Source organism: Oncorhynchus gorbuscha, linkage group LG21, assembly GCF_021184085.1.
Source record: "Oncorhynchus gorbuscha isolate QuinsamMale2020 ecotype Even-year linkage group LG21, OgorEven_v1.0, whole genome shotgun sequence".
NCBI classification, from domain to species: Eukaryota; Metazoa; Chordata; class Actinopteri; order Salmoniformes; family Salmonidae; genus Oncorhynchus; species Oncorhynchus gorbuscha.
Window position 1 is genome coordinate 27551554 of NC_060193.1, and position 18363 is coordinate 27569916.

Genomic DNA, 18363 nt, shown 5'->3' on the forward strand with positions numbered 1-18363 from the left:
GCGTTGCATATAATCGATGCAGTGCGCATTCGCAAAAAAGGACTGTCGTTGCTCCAACGTGTACCTAACCATAAACACCAATGCCTTTCTTAAAATCAATACACACAGAAGTATATATTTTTAAACCTGCATATTTAGCTAAAAGAAATCCAGGTTAGCAGGCAATATTAACCAGGCGAAATTGTGTCACTTCTCTTGCGTTCATTGCAGGCAGAGTCAGGGTATATGCAACAGTTTGGGCCACCCGGCTCATTGCGAACTAATTTGCCAGAATTGGAACGGTTCCATATTTCACTGAAAGAATAAATGTTTTGTTTCCGAGATGATAGTTTCCGGATTGGACCATATTGATTGATAGATTTGATAGATATGATTTGATAGAGCAGTCTGTCTGAGCGGTGGTAGGCACCAGCAGGCTCATAAGCATTCATTCAAACAGCACTTTTGTGCGTTTTGCCAGCAGCTCTGCTGTTTATGAATTCAAGCCCATCAACTCCCGAGATTAGGCTGGTGTAATGATGTGAAATGGCTAGCTAGTTAGCGGGGTGCGCGCTAATAGCGTTTCAAACATCACTCGCTCTGAGAATTGGAGTAGTTGTTCCCCTTGCTCTGCATGGGTAACGCTGCTTCGAGGGTGGCTGTTGTCAATGTGTTCCTGGTTCGAGCCCAGGGAGGAGCGAGAAGAGGGATGGAAGCTATACTGTTACACTGGCAATACTAAAGTGCCTATAAGAACATCCAATAGTCAAAGGTATATGAAATACAAATGGTATAGAGAGAAATAGTCCTATAATTCCTATAAACCAAAAACTTTTTACCTGGGAATATTGAAGACTCATGTTAAAATGAACCACCAGCTTTCATATGTTCTCATGTCCTGAGCAAGGAACTTAAAATTTAGCTTTTTTTTTGTTGCACTTTTACTTTCTTCTCCAACACTTTTGTTTTTGCATTATTTAAACCAAATTGAACATGTTTCATTATTTATTTGAGGCTAAATTGATTTTATTGATGTATTATATTAAGTTAAAATAAGTGTTAATTCAGTATTGTTGTATTTGTAATAATGAAAACGACATCTTAAAAAATTGGTCGATTAATCGGTATCGGCTTTTCTTGGTCTATATAATCGGTATCAGCGTTGAAAAATCATAATCGGTCGACCTCTACTTACAATAGCTGTCCAAAAACCCGTTGATATGTGTTGCTAACTGCATAGGTTTTCACTAAACGGGACGTTCTAAAATAGTAGGTAGAACTAGAAGTACACAGTGTGTCGTTTTAGTAAGGCCATAATCTACTATAGGGTCCCTTTCTCCTGTAGACTACTACCATTGTCTACGGATAAGAAACTCACCATAGAAGCAAACCCACTCACTCTCTCTCATGCTGCGCAGTCGTCATGCGTCATTTTATTTTATTTTAGCTTTATTTAACTAAGTCAGATAAGAACAAATTCTTATTTTCAATGACGGCCTAGGAACAGGCTATCTGCCCTCATATGGGCACACTCAACGTTTCTCATACAGATACGCTCCCTCTCTTTCCAAATGCGCACAGACTCTTACTGCGCGCGTGAGTACTGTCTGTGTGTGGGTAAACTCTGTGCATGCATGTTCAGTCTGTGTGCGCACACTTGTTTATGCATACGAGTGTGTGGCATATGTCTGTGTGAGGTGTGTTTTGGAGGCTGTGGTCTTTCCCAGCAGCAGGGTAGTGATTTGATGGGGGGTTGATGAGAGGGACATGGGGCCAACTCAACCACGCCTCTGGGCTTCCTGTCACCCCTGGCTGGCCCTTCTCTCTCTTGCTCTATTGCATTTCAACCTCCACACCCACAAAGATACATTATCCTGCTACGCAAACCCAGGACAGACATCCTTCAGGCGTCTCGTGTTTTCGTTTAGCTTGGCCTCGCAAATGACCGTATTCTCATGGCATTACATGAAAAAGAAATTCAGACACCCACTCTACCACATAAATTATTTTCAAGGAGGACCTAGAAAAACAATTTTGCCAAACACAAGCACATGTTAGTTCCTTGCCTGTTCGATTCTGAGTCAAGTTCAGTAGGGCACACCACAGCAAAAGGCTTTACAGCGGTAAAATACATCTCTGTTCTTATTGTGCACAAGATCCGGTACTACATCCCCGTTTACTCCGTTTTCAAAACGTTTTCTCTCTACTGAACAGGACCCAGGATTGTGATTTGATTGTTTCTGTGTGTGTGGCCTGTTCTCACATCTGGTGTATCTCTCTTCCAGACTTCATCCATAAGATCACAGTGCAGGCGTCTCCAGGGCTGGAGAAGAGACGCAACTCTCCCGATCTGGGCTCCGGCACCTCTCCCTCCTTCGGCCCACGCTTCCGAGCAATCCAACGTGAGCGTGGTCTCTCTCTCTCTCTCTCTCCTCACCACACATACACACACCCTCTCAGTTTGCACACTAGACATTGTCTGTTTACATACACCCCATCCTTGCTCACTTCACTCAGCCCTTTACATTCTCTCTCCCCTTCTCTCTCTCCCCTTCTCTCTCTCCCCTTCTCTCTCTCTCTCTCTCTCTCTCTCTCTCTCTCTCTCTCTCTCTCTCTCTCTCTCTCTCTCTCTCTCTCTCTCTCTCTCTCTCTCTCTCTCTCTCTCTCTCTCTCTCTCTCTCTCTCTCTCTCTCTCTCTCTCTCTCTCTCTCTCTCTCTCTCTCTCATTCTATCTCTCTCTCTCTCTCATTCTATCTCTCTCTCTCTCTCATTCTATCTCTCTCTCTCTCATTATCTCTCTCTCCTCTCATTATCTCTCTCTCCTTCTCTCTCTCTCATTATCTCTCTCATTATCTCTCTCTCCTTCTCTCTCTCTCTCCTTATCTCTCTCTCTCTCTCCTTATCTCTCTCTCTCTCCTTATCTCTCCTCTCTCTCTCTCCTTATCTCTCTCTCCTCTCTCTCATTCTCTCTCTCTCTCTCCTTATCTCTCTCTCTCTCCTTATCTCTCTCTCTCTCCTTATCTCTCTCTCTCTCCTTATCTCTCTCTCTCCTTATCTCTCTCTCTCCTTATCTCTCTCTCTCTCCTTATCTCTCTCTCTCTCTCCTTATCTCTCATTCTCTCTCTCTCTCTCTCTCTCTCTCTCTCTCTCTCTCTCTCTCTCTCTCTCCCCTTGTCTCTATCTCCTTGTCCCTCTCCTTCTCTCTCTCTCTCTCTCTCTCTCTCTCTCTATCTCCTTCTCTCTCTCTCTCTCTCTCTCTCTCTCTCTCTCTCTCTCTCTCTCATTATCTCTCTCTCTCTCATTATCTCTCTCCTTCTCTCTCTCTCTCCTTCTCTCTCTCTCATTATCTCTCTCTCCTCTCTCTCCTTCTCTCTCTCTCTCATTCTCTCTCTCTCTCTCTCTCTCTCCTTATCTCTCTCTCTCTCCTTATCTCTCCTCTCTCTCATTATCTCTCTCTCCTCTCTCTCTCTCTCCTTCTCTCTCATTCTCTCTCTCTCTCTCCTTATCTCTCTCTCTCTCCTTATCTCTCTCTCTCTCCTTATCTCTCTCTCTCTCCTTATCTCTCTCTCTCTCCTTATCTCTCATTCTCCTTATCTCTCTCTCTCTCTCTCTCTCTCTCTCTCTCTCTCTCTCTCTCTCTCTCTCTCTCTCTCTCTCTCTCTCTCTCTCTCTCTCTCTCTCTCTCTCCCCTTGTCTCTATCTCCTTGTCCCTCTCCTTCTCTCTCGAATGGCTGTCCCAGTCCAAATATTATCAGACTTTGTTTTAATAAGGGATCAGCAGAGTATTTGCTTTAGCCTTCAAGTTCTATGTCTGCAATGTCTTCTTTCTACCAGATAGGGGAGTCCTTCCTCCATGTGTTTTAATGTCAGCATTTTCACATGCATGTCCTGTTCCACATTCAATGCCTTTTTACTGAATTGGATACCAGCCAGAATGAATTGGCCCGAGTGAGGCTTGTGTCGCATTTGAGTAAGAGCACTGTTCTGGAGTCGGCGCTAAAGACACGTGCGAATGACTGTTTTCCCCTTAGTGGGGGAATTCTCCCCATAGATCACACATGTCTACAGGAATGTGCTGCGTCGCAACAGACTGAAAGGGGTTTTCCCAAAATTCCTCATAAAATAGGCCTAACCGCTGCGGTTGAGTTTAAGAGCACAATTTAATTTATATGAATTATTTGATTGGTTTAGCAGTTTCAAAAACCATCTGTTTGATTCATTTATGCATTAAAAAGTGGGTTGAGTTCATGGCTCGGTAGTAACGTGTCTGCCTAATGGTAATTTTCACGGCTTGCGAGTGCGGCTGTCATTTGAAATCTATTTCCTTATTTAGCGAACATCTGTGCTAGCAATGTCAAAGCAGACGATGGCTCATTGAATCCAGGGGCCGTATGGGTAGAAGTGTGTTAGCGCTTTAGCATCTTGCTAGCGTCTTAGCGTCTTCTCACAGCATCGCTCCGCAGAGGTTTCTGACATGTCGTGCCTGACACGAACTTGATAGCACTTTGCGTCTCCGAGTCGGAAAACCCCTCTGGGATGGCATGGTTGTTGTGTGACGACGCTGCGAGAGCTGTTGAGAATCATGCAGTGTTTGTTTAACATTAGCGTAACGCTCCCACAGAGTTAGCGTCGCTAGCCCCAAAGGGGGTTAGAAAGTCTGCTGTAAGTGTGTCGGCACCAGGTGGAGTCTTACTTCTGTTTTTGCTCTCTTTGTTCCCCCCCATTCTCTGTTTCTCCCCCCGTGTACTTGCTTCCGCTGTTCCACACTGTTCCAGTGACATGTGAAATCTTGGCTTGAGCCCGGAGCACATCACCTGTTCTGGTGCACGGTGGCACACACGTATCCCAGCTAGAGAAAGTAACGTGTTGTATAAGACCACTCTGTTTGATTGTTGTGTGTCACCAACCTATGTCATGGCGCTTGTACCAGAGGTGGTCTTGAAATGAAATGTATTGTGTGTGTTCATGTAAGTGTTTTATTTTATGAACGCTCTCTCTCTCTCTCTCTCTCTCTCTCTCTCTCTCTCTCTCTCTCCTCTCCAGTGAGCCCCAGTGAGAACAACAGGGCATTTGGTCTGAGCTCTATGTGGCCCCTGGAGGGCCCTCCACACAACAAGCAGGCTAATGGGGACCGGCTGGGCCCTCACTGGAGGCCCCAGAGCCCAAAGAGTCCCAAGAGCCCCAAAGTCCTTCGCTTAAGCCCCCAGGAGAGCAGGTAGTGTAACCCTCTCACCTCTCCCTCACACCCCTCCATACACAGGGCCATATATGGATTTGGATTTGTTTACCGTATTAGTTAAAGCAGAACGAGTGTGTTTTCAAGTCCTTGTGTGTGTTCCAGTCTTTCAATGAGAGCCAAACTCCTGGATATGGACAGCAATGAGAACGGAGACTCCAAGGATGACTTTGAGGAGTACAGACCCTCCACGCCACAGCCTGCCCAAAACGGTATGCTCTTCATCACTACCATATTCACATGCACACACACCACCTCTAGCCTAACTAAGTGGGTCACAGCTGATTGTAAAATTCTAAATTAGTATTCTGTATTCATGAGCTGACCGACCTACCTCGCTCGCTTTCTCCCTCTCGCTACCACCATCTCTTTCCTTACCGCTCTCAATCTCTCTCACGCTCTCTCCCTGCCTCCACCTCTCTCTCTCCATCTCTCTCTCTCTCTCTCTACCTTTTTCTTGCTCTCCCTCTCCATCTCCCCAGGCTCCTCAGTGAAGGAGCCCCCTAGGCCTTCTCTATCTCATGGGGACTCGGGCAGTGAGGAGGGGCTGGAGGGGAGTTCCCCGGCCGGTTCCCCAAGGCCCGAGCACCGCTCCCTGGGAGGCCTGCTGAGGAGCACCCACCGGGCCCTATTGGGAGGAGGCTCTCTCCTGGCCTCCGTGGCCCTGGGACGACACTTGGACGTGCCACACATCCCCCCCAGGGTGCCCCCCCGGACTAACCCCCACCACCACCCCCCACAGGAGGTCAACATCACGGCCCCCAAAGTCCCCTCCTCGGACCCCCCTGTGGTGGATGACCTTATAACCTTCTCCAGCTCGGAGCCCCTACCCCGGCCCCTCTTTGACTTCCCCTGCGCCCTGCACGCCCCTGAGGTGAAGCCCCTGCCCCTCACGCCGCCACCCCCTAACCCCCGGGAAAGGGCCTGCCACAGGCATGCCCAAGCCCTCCAGAGCCCCCAGGCCCCCCGGAGCCTCCATCACCAGACCCAGGAACAGGCCAGCCCAGGAGAGTGGGTCTGCCACAGGCATGCCCGGAGTCCCCAGCAGCAGAGCCAGGTCCTGGGTCAGGCTAGCCCAGCGGAGTGGGCCCCTTCCCCCCACCACACCAACGGGGTGCCTGTCTGTGACGCCTGGGGCCACGGGGCGGACAGGCGGAGGAGGTCCAGCCAAAGCCTGCTCTCAGCCTCTCAACTAGGTGAGGGTAAACACACACGCACAAATACAAATGCAGGCAATGCGAGCAACACATTGACGCAAGCACACACACACACACACACACACACACACACACACACACACACACACACACACACACACACACACACACACACACACACACACACACACACACACACACACACACACACACAAACTCCCTCACCCCACTTCCCTTCCCCCTCCAGACAGGGGATTTTTTAAATTTCATCATTACTTGAGCAAAAGCTAACATCTTATCCATATGCTTACATGTACGTAAGCGCAGCGCAGCTCAGTTCTGACCGTTACTTTTCCAGTCAGTCATTTAACGATGGTGGAGAACAGGAGCACTGCAAATGTAATAGATTCTCACAGCGAATCTAAGGGGTGTTTTAAAGCGTTGCCCTGCGGTGCCATTTTGATATGCTAACTTCATATCTAGTCGCAACAGTGTTCTCTCTAAGGATGTCGTCTTGGAACTGCCTCGAGCTGATCATCAAGCCTGCGTTTGCTTGTAATGCTGCTAATAACTTTCATCTTAGAGCTAGAATCAAACAACTCGTCAACTCTTGACATGCATGCGGCGGTCGAAAGGTGCATAAAACTAGTAGCAAATCTGTTACCCTGTGCCCCAATATGTTTGTTCTGATATTGACTTAGAAAACACACAGGTTGTTGTAAAGTTGTTGGCAGCATAGAAATGAAATTACTGGAACTGGGGAGGAAAAAAACTCAGACTGCAGCAAATTGACTGCAATCTCATGGGTCCACTCAATATGCCTGAGTGATTGTGTTTCTATACTTTTGGGTGTTTTCTTTTTTTAGGGGAAGTTCCAAATGGCACCCTATTCCCTATATAGTGCACTACTTTTGACCAGGGCCCAAAGTCAATAGGGTGCCATTTCGGAGGCGGCCTTGGAGAGCTAACGACAGAGGATTTGTTCTTGTTGACTGAAAAGGGATGTTTGGTCGGTTCTCTGATAGTGGAGTTCTTGATTGTGGTTCCGTGTCAGCTGAACTCCTTAGCACCTCCAGAGAGCTGTCTCAGATCGAACACACACACACACCCACACCCACACCTTTTCAACCCTATCATCTGCACGTGAGCTCGTCTCGCTTCAGTGCTTCTTCAATGCCCCGTTAGGATCTACTCTCCATCGCGGGGCTCCCGAGTGGCTCGGCAGTCTTTAAGGCCCTGCATCTCAAGAGCTGGAGGCGTCACTACAGATCCTGGTTCGATTCCAGGCTGTATCACAACTGGCCGTGTTTGGGAGTCCCATAGAGTGGCGCACAATTGGCCCAGCGTCGTCAGGGTTTGGTCGGGGTAGGCCGTCATTGTAAATAAGAATTTGTTGTTAACTGACTTGCCTAGTTAAAGAATGGTTCAATTAGAAAAACAAAGTGGGGCTTTTGTCAGTCTGCAATGTTAGACTAAGAAGAAAATGTCTGCACACTTATTTGATTCATTTTAGTGAAACGATATATACATATTTATTATCTCTGTGTCATCTTTCTCTCTCTCTCTCTCTCTCTCTCTCTCTCTCTCTCTCTCTCTCTCTCTCTCTCTCCTCTCTCTCTCCTCTCTCTCCTCTCTCTCCTCTCTCTCCTCTCTCTCCTCTCTCTCCTCTCTCTCCTCTCTCTCCTCTCTCTCCTCTCTCTCCTCTCTCTCTCAGTTTTAGACCTCCCCCTTTGCCAGGACAGTCTGGAGTCAGAAGACAAGCCCTCTGCAGTCCCCTTCTCCCTGTTCCCTGACCCTCGCCTCTGGAGCCCTAAAACACGTCGCCTGGAGGTCAACGTCGTCCCGCGCCCGCGCCCCTCCCCCATCCGACCCCGCATTGACCCGTGGAGCTTCATCTCAGCCGGGGGCGGGGGGTATGGTGTTGTCCAGGGGCCCCGGCGGTCAGACTGCCACCTGCTGGGGTACCAGCCTTCGCCAACTAACCCCTTCACGAACTGTGACCCCTTCCCCTCCCCGGACTGTGACCCGTTCTCCCTGAGGGCCTACCCATCGTCAGGCATCACGCGCGACACACCGTTGCCCTTTGACCCCTTCTCTGCGCCGTTTCCTACCTCCCGCTCAGCACCTTGCTCCACCAACGGGTCCCCGACCCTGCCCACATTCCGGGTGGCACCCCTGAACCCGGCTGACTCACCGCTCATTGACCTGGGCTGGGCTGCTGCGTGCGGGGTCGGGGTCAAGCCCCTGGATGTCACCAAAGAGAAGACGCGACCCAGGAAGACTCTAGGACTCAAGCCCTTCAAGTCTCCTACGCAACTCCGAGACGATCGCTTCTAAACTAAACCCCCAACCCCTAATCCGACCCCCCCCCCCCCCCCCCGGGAGGGCCGGAGCTTGACTTTATCATAAGAGTTTTTACAGACATTCTTCTTCTTTTTTTAGGAATCCCCCCCCGCACCCTAAATGGACGGAGTACAGGCTATGTATATCCTGTGTTAGGAATGAGTCCTTTTCAAAACAAAAATTTCTCCTGGAGTGGTTTTGACTTGTCCTCCATGTTGCCTTAGAAACCAACCAGGAAGCTAATCCTGCTAGCCATCTAGCCAAGTGACAATGGATTGTTGGAGTGGGAGCCCTGTGCACAAGTACCAACGCCTTTTATTCCAAACAAAGGATTCCTCTCTCTCTCTACTCTCCTCTCTTTTCTCTTGCTCCCTCTCTCTCGTTCTCTCTGGAGAGTCAGATCAGTGAGCATCTCCAGACTCAATCAGACGCCTCCCTATCTCCCCCACTCATTTCTCTCACTACTTTTGAAGTGTCTGGAAACAGTGGCTCGCTTTATCTTTCTGTATCCTCCCTAGCTCTGAAAGCATCCTTGTCTTGAGTGGTGAACCTAATTCAGGACCTATTTTCGATGATTTGGCTTAAATGTGCAATGGACTGGGAGCTACGTGATGATGAAAGTCTTACCCTCTATAAGCAGAGTTGTCTCTCAAACATTTGACTCTCTTTGCAATAGACTGTAGGTGGGTCAACGTGAGAGAGCACTTCAAGAATAGCTACAGAGGCGCCATAAATTCCTTTTAAACTTTTCTGCATAAAGCAAAAGAAACGCAGGGCCCAGGCATTCCACTAGGAAGCAGATAACATTCTGACGACATTCCCAGAATGCGACTGATTTGTTTAGCAGGTTGGCAGGTGACAAAGCATCAGGAGACGAGTGCCTCGGCCCACATTTTTATACATGTCCCTCCCTACAGTATAGCAGAGTGGTATGACCTATAACCTTAGCCCCTCACATTTTTCCAGTATTATGTACCAGGATTGGTTCTGTCCGGTAAATCTGATTGGATTAAATCCAGGAAGTGACTAATTGGCATGTTAGGAGGTACGCTACAGTATAATAGCTCGCAAACAAATTTAGTTGAGACCCCCCCCCCCCACACACACACACACAAAAGCCATGTCATTGGAATACATTGGCTGTTCCATTCTAGGGGAAGAGAATCGACCTGCGTGGCAAGATTTGCGATTAGTCTTAATAACTGTGCTGACGAACCGGGTGATAATATTTAATTAGGGTTGCGATAAAGACAGGGTTAATTGAATGAATATGGAGATATGCCTAATTAATTACTTTCCTCCAACATAAAGTTTGTATTTAATGAGTCAGGATCTGAAATGAGATTTAAGTGGCACTGTGCATTTTAGTGGATTCCATGGCAGGATGCCCCTTCAATGGGATGGCAGATAATTTCCTGGTCATGTGACCTGACCGGGGGCCCAGAGTTCTTACTTCCGGGTCAGGTCACATAGTCAAGGCCAGGAGTTGTTCTTGACTATCATTCATATCCCACTTGTTCTCAGGTCAGGCTAACTGCTCTTCTCTTTAGCCAAAGAGATTGGGTCTGTTATTGACTCGTGCCATTGGCTAACAGACTACTGACTGGACTGTGTCTCAACCTATAAGGTGCCTCCCCTCTCTACCTCTCCCCTTATTGCACATAACTACTTAGAGACCTATCACGTTTAATCCAGATGGTCATTCTTACTGAGATTTGTTTGAGAGGCCTATCTGGTTTAAGACTACAGCATGTCATCCCACATGTCTCCCTCACTATTACATATCAGATCATGAACAGAATGTGAGCATTTACTCCAGGAGCCGTGACATGCACTATGGCATTTCATTTGTGGTTCAACTGAGGTTAACAGATATCGGCATTGAGGTAAACCGACACTGAGCCTATAAAGACAGTGCAACTCTCAGTAGTGATGTAGTCATCGCCAAAGGACAAGGAAATGGGCAAGAATGTGACATATTTTGGATTATAAGAGCATCTGCAAACAATAATTGTATTCACACTCATCATAGTATTACATATTGGCATTTCAAAACGTCCCTTTCACAGGTTGCTTTGTGTATTTGTAACCCTGTGACACTTTGATTTAAGGCTTTAAAACACAAAAATACACCTTTTTATTTCCCTGACTTAAGGGTCTAAACCGACGTGTCGTGCATGTGCATCGAGGAAGTAGTGCACTTCTTTGGACCACAGCCTATAAGGTCTCTGGACTTAAGTAGTGCACTATATAGGGCATACAGTGCCATTTGGGGACGGAGAAACTGTCAGTAAACAGAAAATGAATACAGAGCTCCTCGGCTCTGGCCCCCTGGCTTTTCCATGTCCCATCCCAGTCGTCTAAAGCAGTGACAGGTGTGTTATTGCTTACAATACTAATCCACACAAGACCCCTGCGCTATAACCTCGTCATACAAGTCGACAGGCGCTACATCCTCCCATCGCCATTATGGGGTTTTGTGTCGCAGTTACAGCCGGCCCCTGCAATTCCCATAGCGACAGGATGAAACCGAAACTGATGGTCGCAATTGTAGCAAGAGTTTTCGGTATTGCTGCCTGTCTGTCACGTCAAGAGTCTAGGCCCTAGCCCTCATATCCGACTCAGTACTTCAAGGTCTATTCTTTAGACTTTGATTTCCCTTAGATGCCACGCTGTCAGTCAGTTGGATGCGTCAAAGTCCTCAGAGGCTATAGTGTCGTACACAGAGAACCCAAAATGTGCTCAACTTAACTTCTTAACTGTTGTGAGGTTGTATGTTTGCCCTACTAAGGGCAGAGTCACTATACACTTATGTGACGATCTTGTGTAGATTATATCAGTTTGACTATATTTTATCATCTTAGGTCAAAAGTCAGAGTGATCCATTTGAGGAGTGTGTTTTGATTTTGGCAAGCCATCAGCCAAACCGATACAGTGGAATCAACCCTTCGTTTTGGATCCTCTTACTACACTGATCCTGTAGTGAGATTGAAAATCGACAATTTTCTTGAAGTAACTCGCTGTTAGGAGCTGAACTGACGTTCAAAGACGACGACCTTGCGAATGACCTTTTGTGGTTGTACAAAAACTTCAGATTCACTCATCTCTGGATAGAATCAAATAAACCTCAGGTCCTTGGCCTGTTCCCCTCTGTTTCGCTTCATGGTCTTCTAACCCTGGTCACAGTGGTGACAGGTTTTTGGACAGGAGACTAGATTCCTAGAACGCTGTCGGGTCGCTCTGCTGCCCGTCCCTAGATTGATGCGGATGACACGCGGCGTTCCAATAAAAATACTTGTGACGAGTTGTTTGTGACGCACTGCCCTTTCAGGCATTGCCTCATCCGTCATCAGGAATCAATGTCCCCATCCGGGCTGACAGGCCAAATGAAACAGAGCTTTGCAGAGGAGGAGAGGAAGGTAAACCCAATAGACCATGTTACGACTACTCGACTACAAATACTGGCTTCATTCAGGCTTACTTTGTCCATTTATGTCGAGCTTTGAAGCGTGTCAGTTATTAACATTAAACCAAATCACTGAAGCTATTTTACTTTCCCATAGCAAATCGCCTCGTGTCTACTACATCAATTTCTTCCGGCTCTTGTCTCCTTCATGGTTAATGGAGACTTGGGGTCAGGCGCAGCTCATTTACCCAGTGTCCTCGCTGCTTACCTGGACTGAATGAATCAGCTGTTCATTCAAATAAACCTGATTAAGGACTCCATTACCATCCTTTTGTACCCAGCTATTATCACCAGAGGGGGGATTATTTCTCTTCGTGGACCGCATTAAAAGGCAACACCTGCCCCTGTCTCTTTGTTCTGCATGATGTCATCAAACAAAATGATTAAAATGACCTTTACGAACTGTGGCGAGACAATGGCCTCTAGGGAGCCAACTACGTGTCTGTCTGAGTCTAAGCCAATACCAGGTGTAGCCTAGTTCTGAAGCTAGCTCTTAAGCGTAAACATTATTTCTCATCCGTTTCGGTCTGAACACTCGAGGTCACCATCTGTTGTCCTCTTGTTCAAATGATAACACTTAAAGGGATGGTTCACCCATATTACAAAATGACACATTGCTTACAGGGTAAGGAAACCAGTCTATGGACAAGGTATGACCGCAATCCATACCTTGCTTTTTATTTGGAAACAGCGGCTACCCAGAATTCAGTTTAGTTCATGGAAGTGTGAGGAAACGATGCATGGACCAATCTGTGTGGTTATTTAGTTCCAAGGTCTAAACGACTAATTGTTTCACCTGAAGTACTACTTTTATTTTTGAATCGACCCTGTGCCAAAGAGACGTTCCCTGTACACAAAGCATACGGAGCACAGAATTTGAATCTCTCTCTTATGGAACTGTCAACATTTTTAAGACGTTGATGGAAAGGGAACATTATCCAGTCAACACTAATTAGACCGAATCAGATCAATTAAGTGTCTGAATACTCTTTTCCTTGCCCTTTGCTGAATTTGAATAGACCTCATTACATGCTGACAAGGTTAAACGTTGCTATCAGAACAACCTATATAAGAAAAAAGAAAAGAAAAGAACTTTGCTATTCAAGGTATTTGGGGGTATTTGTAGTGGGTGGTCTATTTCAGGTGCTGCTTCAATAACGTTTTGAATTGAATTCAAATTCATCAGAAAACAAGCGGCCGATTTGAAAATAGAACGGTGCAATTCCCTGGGACTTTGTGGAAGAACACGTGGGACTCCCACTCAGAGAATCACAGTACTGTTTAGCACTCCTTCCTGCTGTGACCGGCTCCCATCAGCTTACAATGGAGTTTTATATAGGGGGACAAATGAGAGGATATATTTATAACGGCCCTTTTTTTACACACTGGACTGAAAACATTTTGAAGAGGGCCAGAGACAGAGTCTACATTAGGATGCTTGATTGCTTCATATATTTTTGGGCGACCTGGTTTTTAATTTGTCTTTTTTTTTTGTATTTTACTTTAGGTCTTCACTGGAGTATTTAAGATAAAAACAGTATGGGTGCTTCACCAGGGGCGAATCTTAACATTCCTGCTTCCAAATTGAACCAAAAACGGTTTTGTATCACACACATCTCTCTAGGCATCCCAGTATTTCTTTGTAACAGAAAATCAAAGACTACTTTTATACTATAGTTAGATCATCAAAAATATAGTTGAGAGATATATCCTCCTGACATTGAACAAGATCCCAAACTGAGATCCCTTCGATAGCACCCATACTGTGCATAGAACTGCTATCTACCTAGACATAGATGAGGTCTTCAAGTTTCACTGAAACAAGGTTTGACAACGGTGGACATTTTGTGACCTCCTCCCTGTCTTTGTAGACTATCTATTTGCTTTGTGTTCTGTTCAACATTCCTTTCTGAATCATTTTTTGTTTGTTTCAAAAGCATATGTTATGTCAGTGTTTCTTAACCCTGGATTTGGAAACAGTGGGCTATGTGATGAAATGTTGCGTTGCCTCATACTGCAATACAACTTCCAGATTTGGTTTCTGCTCGTATGAGCTAGGCTGTTTTGTCGTTAGGCTTTGCGAGGATGTTGTCGTTCATTGTGTTGTGTGTTTGTGAAATTTCGCACTGGGCTGGGCCTAATCAAAAACTCTTTTGTTGTTTGTGCGTCAGAGGCGTGTATGTGAGAGAATGTGTGTACTTGTCTTTTTTGTTCTTGACTATTTTTAATTGGGTTTAACCTGTGAAATACATCAAGGAAAAACTCAAAGAAAACGAGACCAAATAAAATATAACAACCTTGACGTGTGTGGGTTTGTTATTTTCGTTTTTGATTCAAAAGCCAACAATAATAAATACATTATTTTTGTACTTTTGTCAAGGTGTTATTCTTCTGCCTCAACTCATGTCAAAATAAGTCCCCCACAAGCTGAGGAGGGGTAAAACGGCAATGGTGTGTTGCGCATGACTTGCTAACCCACATATGGCGCTCATGCAGAACTTTTAATTTGACATGAGGTGAAGCAGCGAGGAAGTGATACATATATATATATATACAAAAGCATGTGGACACCCCTTTAAATGAGTGGATTTGGCCTTATCAGCCACACCCGTTGCTGACAGGTGTATAAAAGTGAGCACACAGCCATTCAGTGACTTTCAACGTGGCACTGTCATAGGATGCCACCTTTCCCAACAAGTCAGTTTGCTAGAGCTGCCCTGGTCAACTGTAAGGGCTGTTATTGTGAAGTGGAAACGTCTAAGAGCAAAAACGGCTCAACCTCTAAGTGGTAGGCAACACAAGCTCACAAAACAGGACCGCCGAGTGCTGTAGTGCGTAAAGATCGTGCCTCAGGAAGCAACTTCAGCACAAGAACTGGTCGTCGGGAGCTTCATGAAATGGGTTTCCGTGGCCAAGCCGCTGCGCACAAGCCTAAAATCAACATGCGCAATGCCAAACTTCGGCTGGGTGCCAAAGATGTGGATGTCGATTTAAGGCAGCCCCCCCGCACCTCTCTGACTCAGAGGGTTTGGGTTAAATGCGGAAGAAACATATCAGTTGAAGGCATTCAGTTGTACAATGGAGGTATCCCCTTTTCCATTTAAAGCTCGCTGCCATCAGAGTGAGTGGAAATGCATTCTCTGGCGTGATGAATCATGCTTCGACATCTGGCAGTCCAACGGACAAGTTTGGGTTTGACGGATGCCAGGAGAACGCTACCTGTATGAATGCATAGTGCCAACTGTAAAGTTTGGAGGTGGAATAATGGTCTGGGGCTGTTTTCATGGTTTGGGTTAGGCCCCTTAGTTCCAGGGAAGGGAAATCTTAACGCTACAGCATACAATGACATTCCAGACGATTCTATGCTTCCAACATTGTGGCAACAGTTTGGGAAGGCCCTTTCCTGTTTCAGCATGACAATGCCCATGTGCACAAAGTGAGGTCCATACAGAAATGGTTTGTTGAGATCAGTGTGGAATAACTTGACTGGCCTGCACAGAGCCCTGATCTCAACCCCATCGAACGCCTTTGGGACCGACTCCATATAAATGCTCATCATTTTGGAATGAGATGTTCGACGAGCAGGTGTCCCAGTCATGTTGTGAATGTCAGGTGAGGAAAGGCACAGTGTGTCTTTTTGTATTCCTGAAATGATTATGTGATATGAAAGTTCCAAAGGTTTACAAAACCGTATCGTAAACGAGAGTAATGGACGTTCATAAACGTTAAGTGTGCGAACCGTAGAACACACAATTGGCCGCGCTGTGACATGCTGTATAGTTTTGACTCAGACCCCGAGGCTGGGTATGCCCGCTTGGATTCTCTAGAGAGCTATAGTCCTTCTTTGTGGATATATTGTTCCCAGCTGCATAAGGACCAGCCAACTCAGACAAATTAAAAAGGAATTGTATTCAACATGTTGCCTTGTAAGGGGACTGTTTTTAAAACGGTGAATAGCTACAAAACATCTCTTGAAAATTAAGGTGCACAATACATTTACGTAATGCTACAACCTATCTGTAGAAGATAATATAAATCTGTACAGTGCATATAAGGTGGTGAAAATGTCCACAGCAATTAGGCCTACACAAAGTCGTGCTCAGTTGAAAGCATGGGTATTTATTTGAATGCTATGTGTTCCATCCATGGTGAAGCGTGTTCTACAGGTGACAGTGCACTGTGTGACTGTGTTAGTGCAGTTGTGGAGACTAATGCTTCTCAGCTTCACGACAAGTGATGAGGTGAGGAGCCGTGTGCAATGAGTGTCTACTGAGGTGTGTGTGTGCCTATGCGCACAGCTTGTATGAGGGGGCTGAGTTCACAGACCCATTCACTCCCCACACACACACATCCGAGAGTGTGTTTTTGTCTTCACTGTCAGGACCCTGTCTCACGTCACCTCACCTTGTTTACGCTGTGACTAAGACAGGCCAGGCAGAGAAGTCACAAGTTGTTACAATTCGTGGAAATACAGTGAGCTCCAAAAGTATCGGGACAGTGACAATTTTGTTGTTTTGGCTCTATACTCCACCACTTTTGGATTTGAAATTATAGGATGCTTTCATCCATATTAGGTGAACCATTTTAATATTTGGTCCCATATTCCTAGCACGTAATGATTACATCAAGCTCGTGACTCTACAATCTTGTTGGATGCATTTGCTGTTTGTTTTGATTTGTGTTTCAGATCATTTTGTGCCAATTAGAAATGAATAGTAAATAATGTATTTAGTCACTTTGTTTATGGTAGAATAATAATAGAATGTTTCTCAACACTTCTACATTAATGTGGATGCTACCATGATTACGGATAATCCTGAATGAATGGTGAATAATGAGTGAGGAAGTTAGAGGCATAAATATTATACCCCTTCCCACAAAATGTTAACATCTCCTGTTATTGTAATGGTGAGAGGTTATCATATCTTGGGGGCATGACATTTGTGTGTCTAACTTTCACTCAAGCTTTTGACTACTTTAATACACATTTAAGTGAATTTGTCCCAATACATGGGGGGGACTATTTACAAAAAGCACTGTAACTTCTCAACGGTTCATCCAATATGGATGAAAATACCCTCAAATTAAAGCTGCCAGTTTTCACGTTAACCTCAGTCACTGTATAATATCAAATAGAAAATGCTGGAGCACAGAGACAAAATAACATTGGTCACCATCCAAATATTTTTGGACCTCACTGTACATGTTGCCCTGGAACAAAATAGTACCATATACAAAGATGGGCTATATGGCTGGCTCAGATATTCAATGCAGTGAAACTATACACCATATACTGAAGTATATATACACACTGTATTGAGTATCTGGTGCAGCTAATGTAATACTGTGTAAATTGTTGGTGTTCCTAATTGTTCCATCTAGGGTCACTAGTAATATATGTAAAAGGGGGAACTATTTCAATAGTTCACTGTCCCAATACCAAATTGCATTGTTCAGAGGGTAGGGACACATTGCACACCCTTTGGTTTTCCCATAAAGCACATACACAATTTTACATAAATATTTGAAAATATAAAACTTAAATAGCTCTTCAACCACCTAACCTAGCATCCTCATTTCAAATGTCCATTATTCCTCCCATAGAGGTATGTTGCACACCCTTTATATATTTTTCTACATTGTAGAATAATAGTGAAGACATCATTATTAAAATACAAGGGGCATGCAATAGGCAGGTTGAGGACAGGCAGAAGTTCATGAACCAGGTCAGAGTCCGAAATGTACAGGGCGGCAGGCGGCAGAAAAGGTCTGGACTGGGAGGGCTTGAAAACAGAGAAAAACAGTAGCACGGAACACACACATTGGTAGGCTTGACAAGATGAACTGGCAACAGACAAACAGAGAACACAGGTATAAATGCACTGGGGAAGATGGGTGACACATGGAGGGGGTTGGAGACAAGTACAAAGACAGGTGAAACAGATCAGGGTGTGACATGAAGGTCAGTCAATCTGGAACATTTCAAGACATTTGAAAGTATCTTCAAGTAAAGTCACAAAAACAATCAAGCGCTACGATGAAACTGGCTCTGGAGAACCCAGAGTTACCTCTGCTGTAGAGGATACGTTAATTGGAGTTAAATGCACCACAGAAATTGCAGCCCACATAAATGCTCAAGGAGTTCAAGTAACAGACACATTGCTGCAAAGAAACCACTACTA

General features: G+C 45.6%; 1 protein-coding gene across 1 annotated transcript in view; it reads left to right on the forward strand.

The window, feature by feature from the left end:
- The window catches only part of LOC124007706 (mitogen-activated protein kinase kinase kinase 11-like), a 40664-nt gene extending 26181 nt beyond the window's left edge, over window positions 1-14483 (forward strand). The window contains exons 6-10 of the mRNA XM_046318414.1: window positions 2265-2381; window positions 5023-5194; window positions 5321-5427; window positions 5698-6411; window positions 8087-14483. Coding sequence (XP_046174370.1) covers window positions 2265-2381; window positions 5023-5194; window positions 5321-5427; window positions 5698-6411; window positions 8087-8709 — 1733 coding nt within the window. The 3' untranslated portion in view covers window positions 8710-14483. The remainder of the gene's footprint in view (window positions 1-2264; window positions 2382-5022; window positions 5195-5320; window positions 5428-5697; window positions 6412-8086) is intronic.
- Window positions 14484-18363: the final 3880 nt, after the last annotated feature.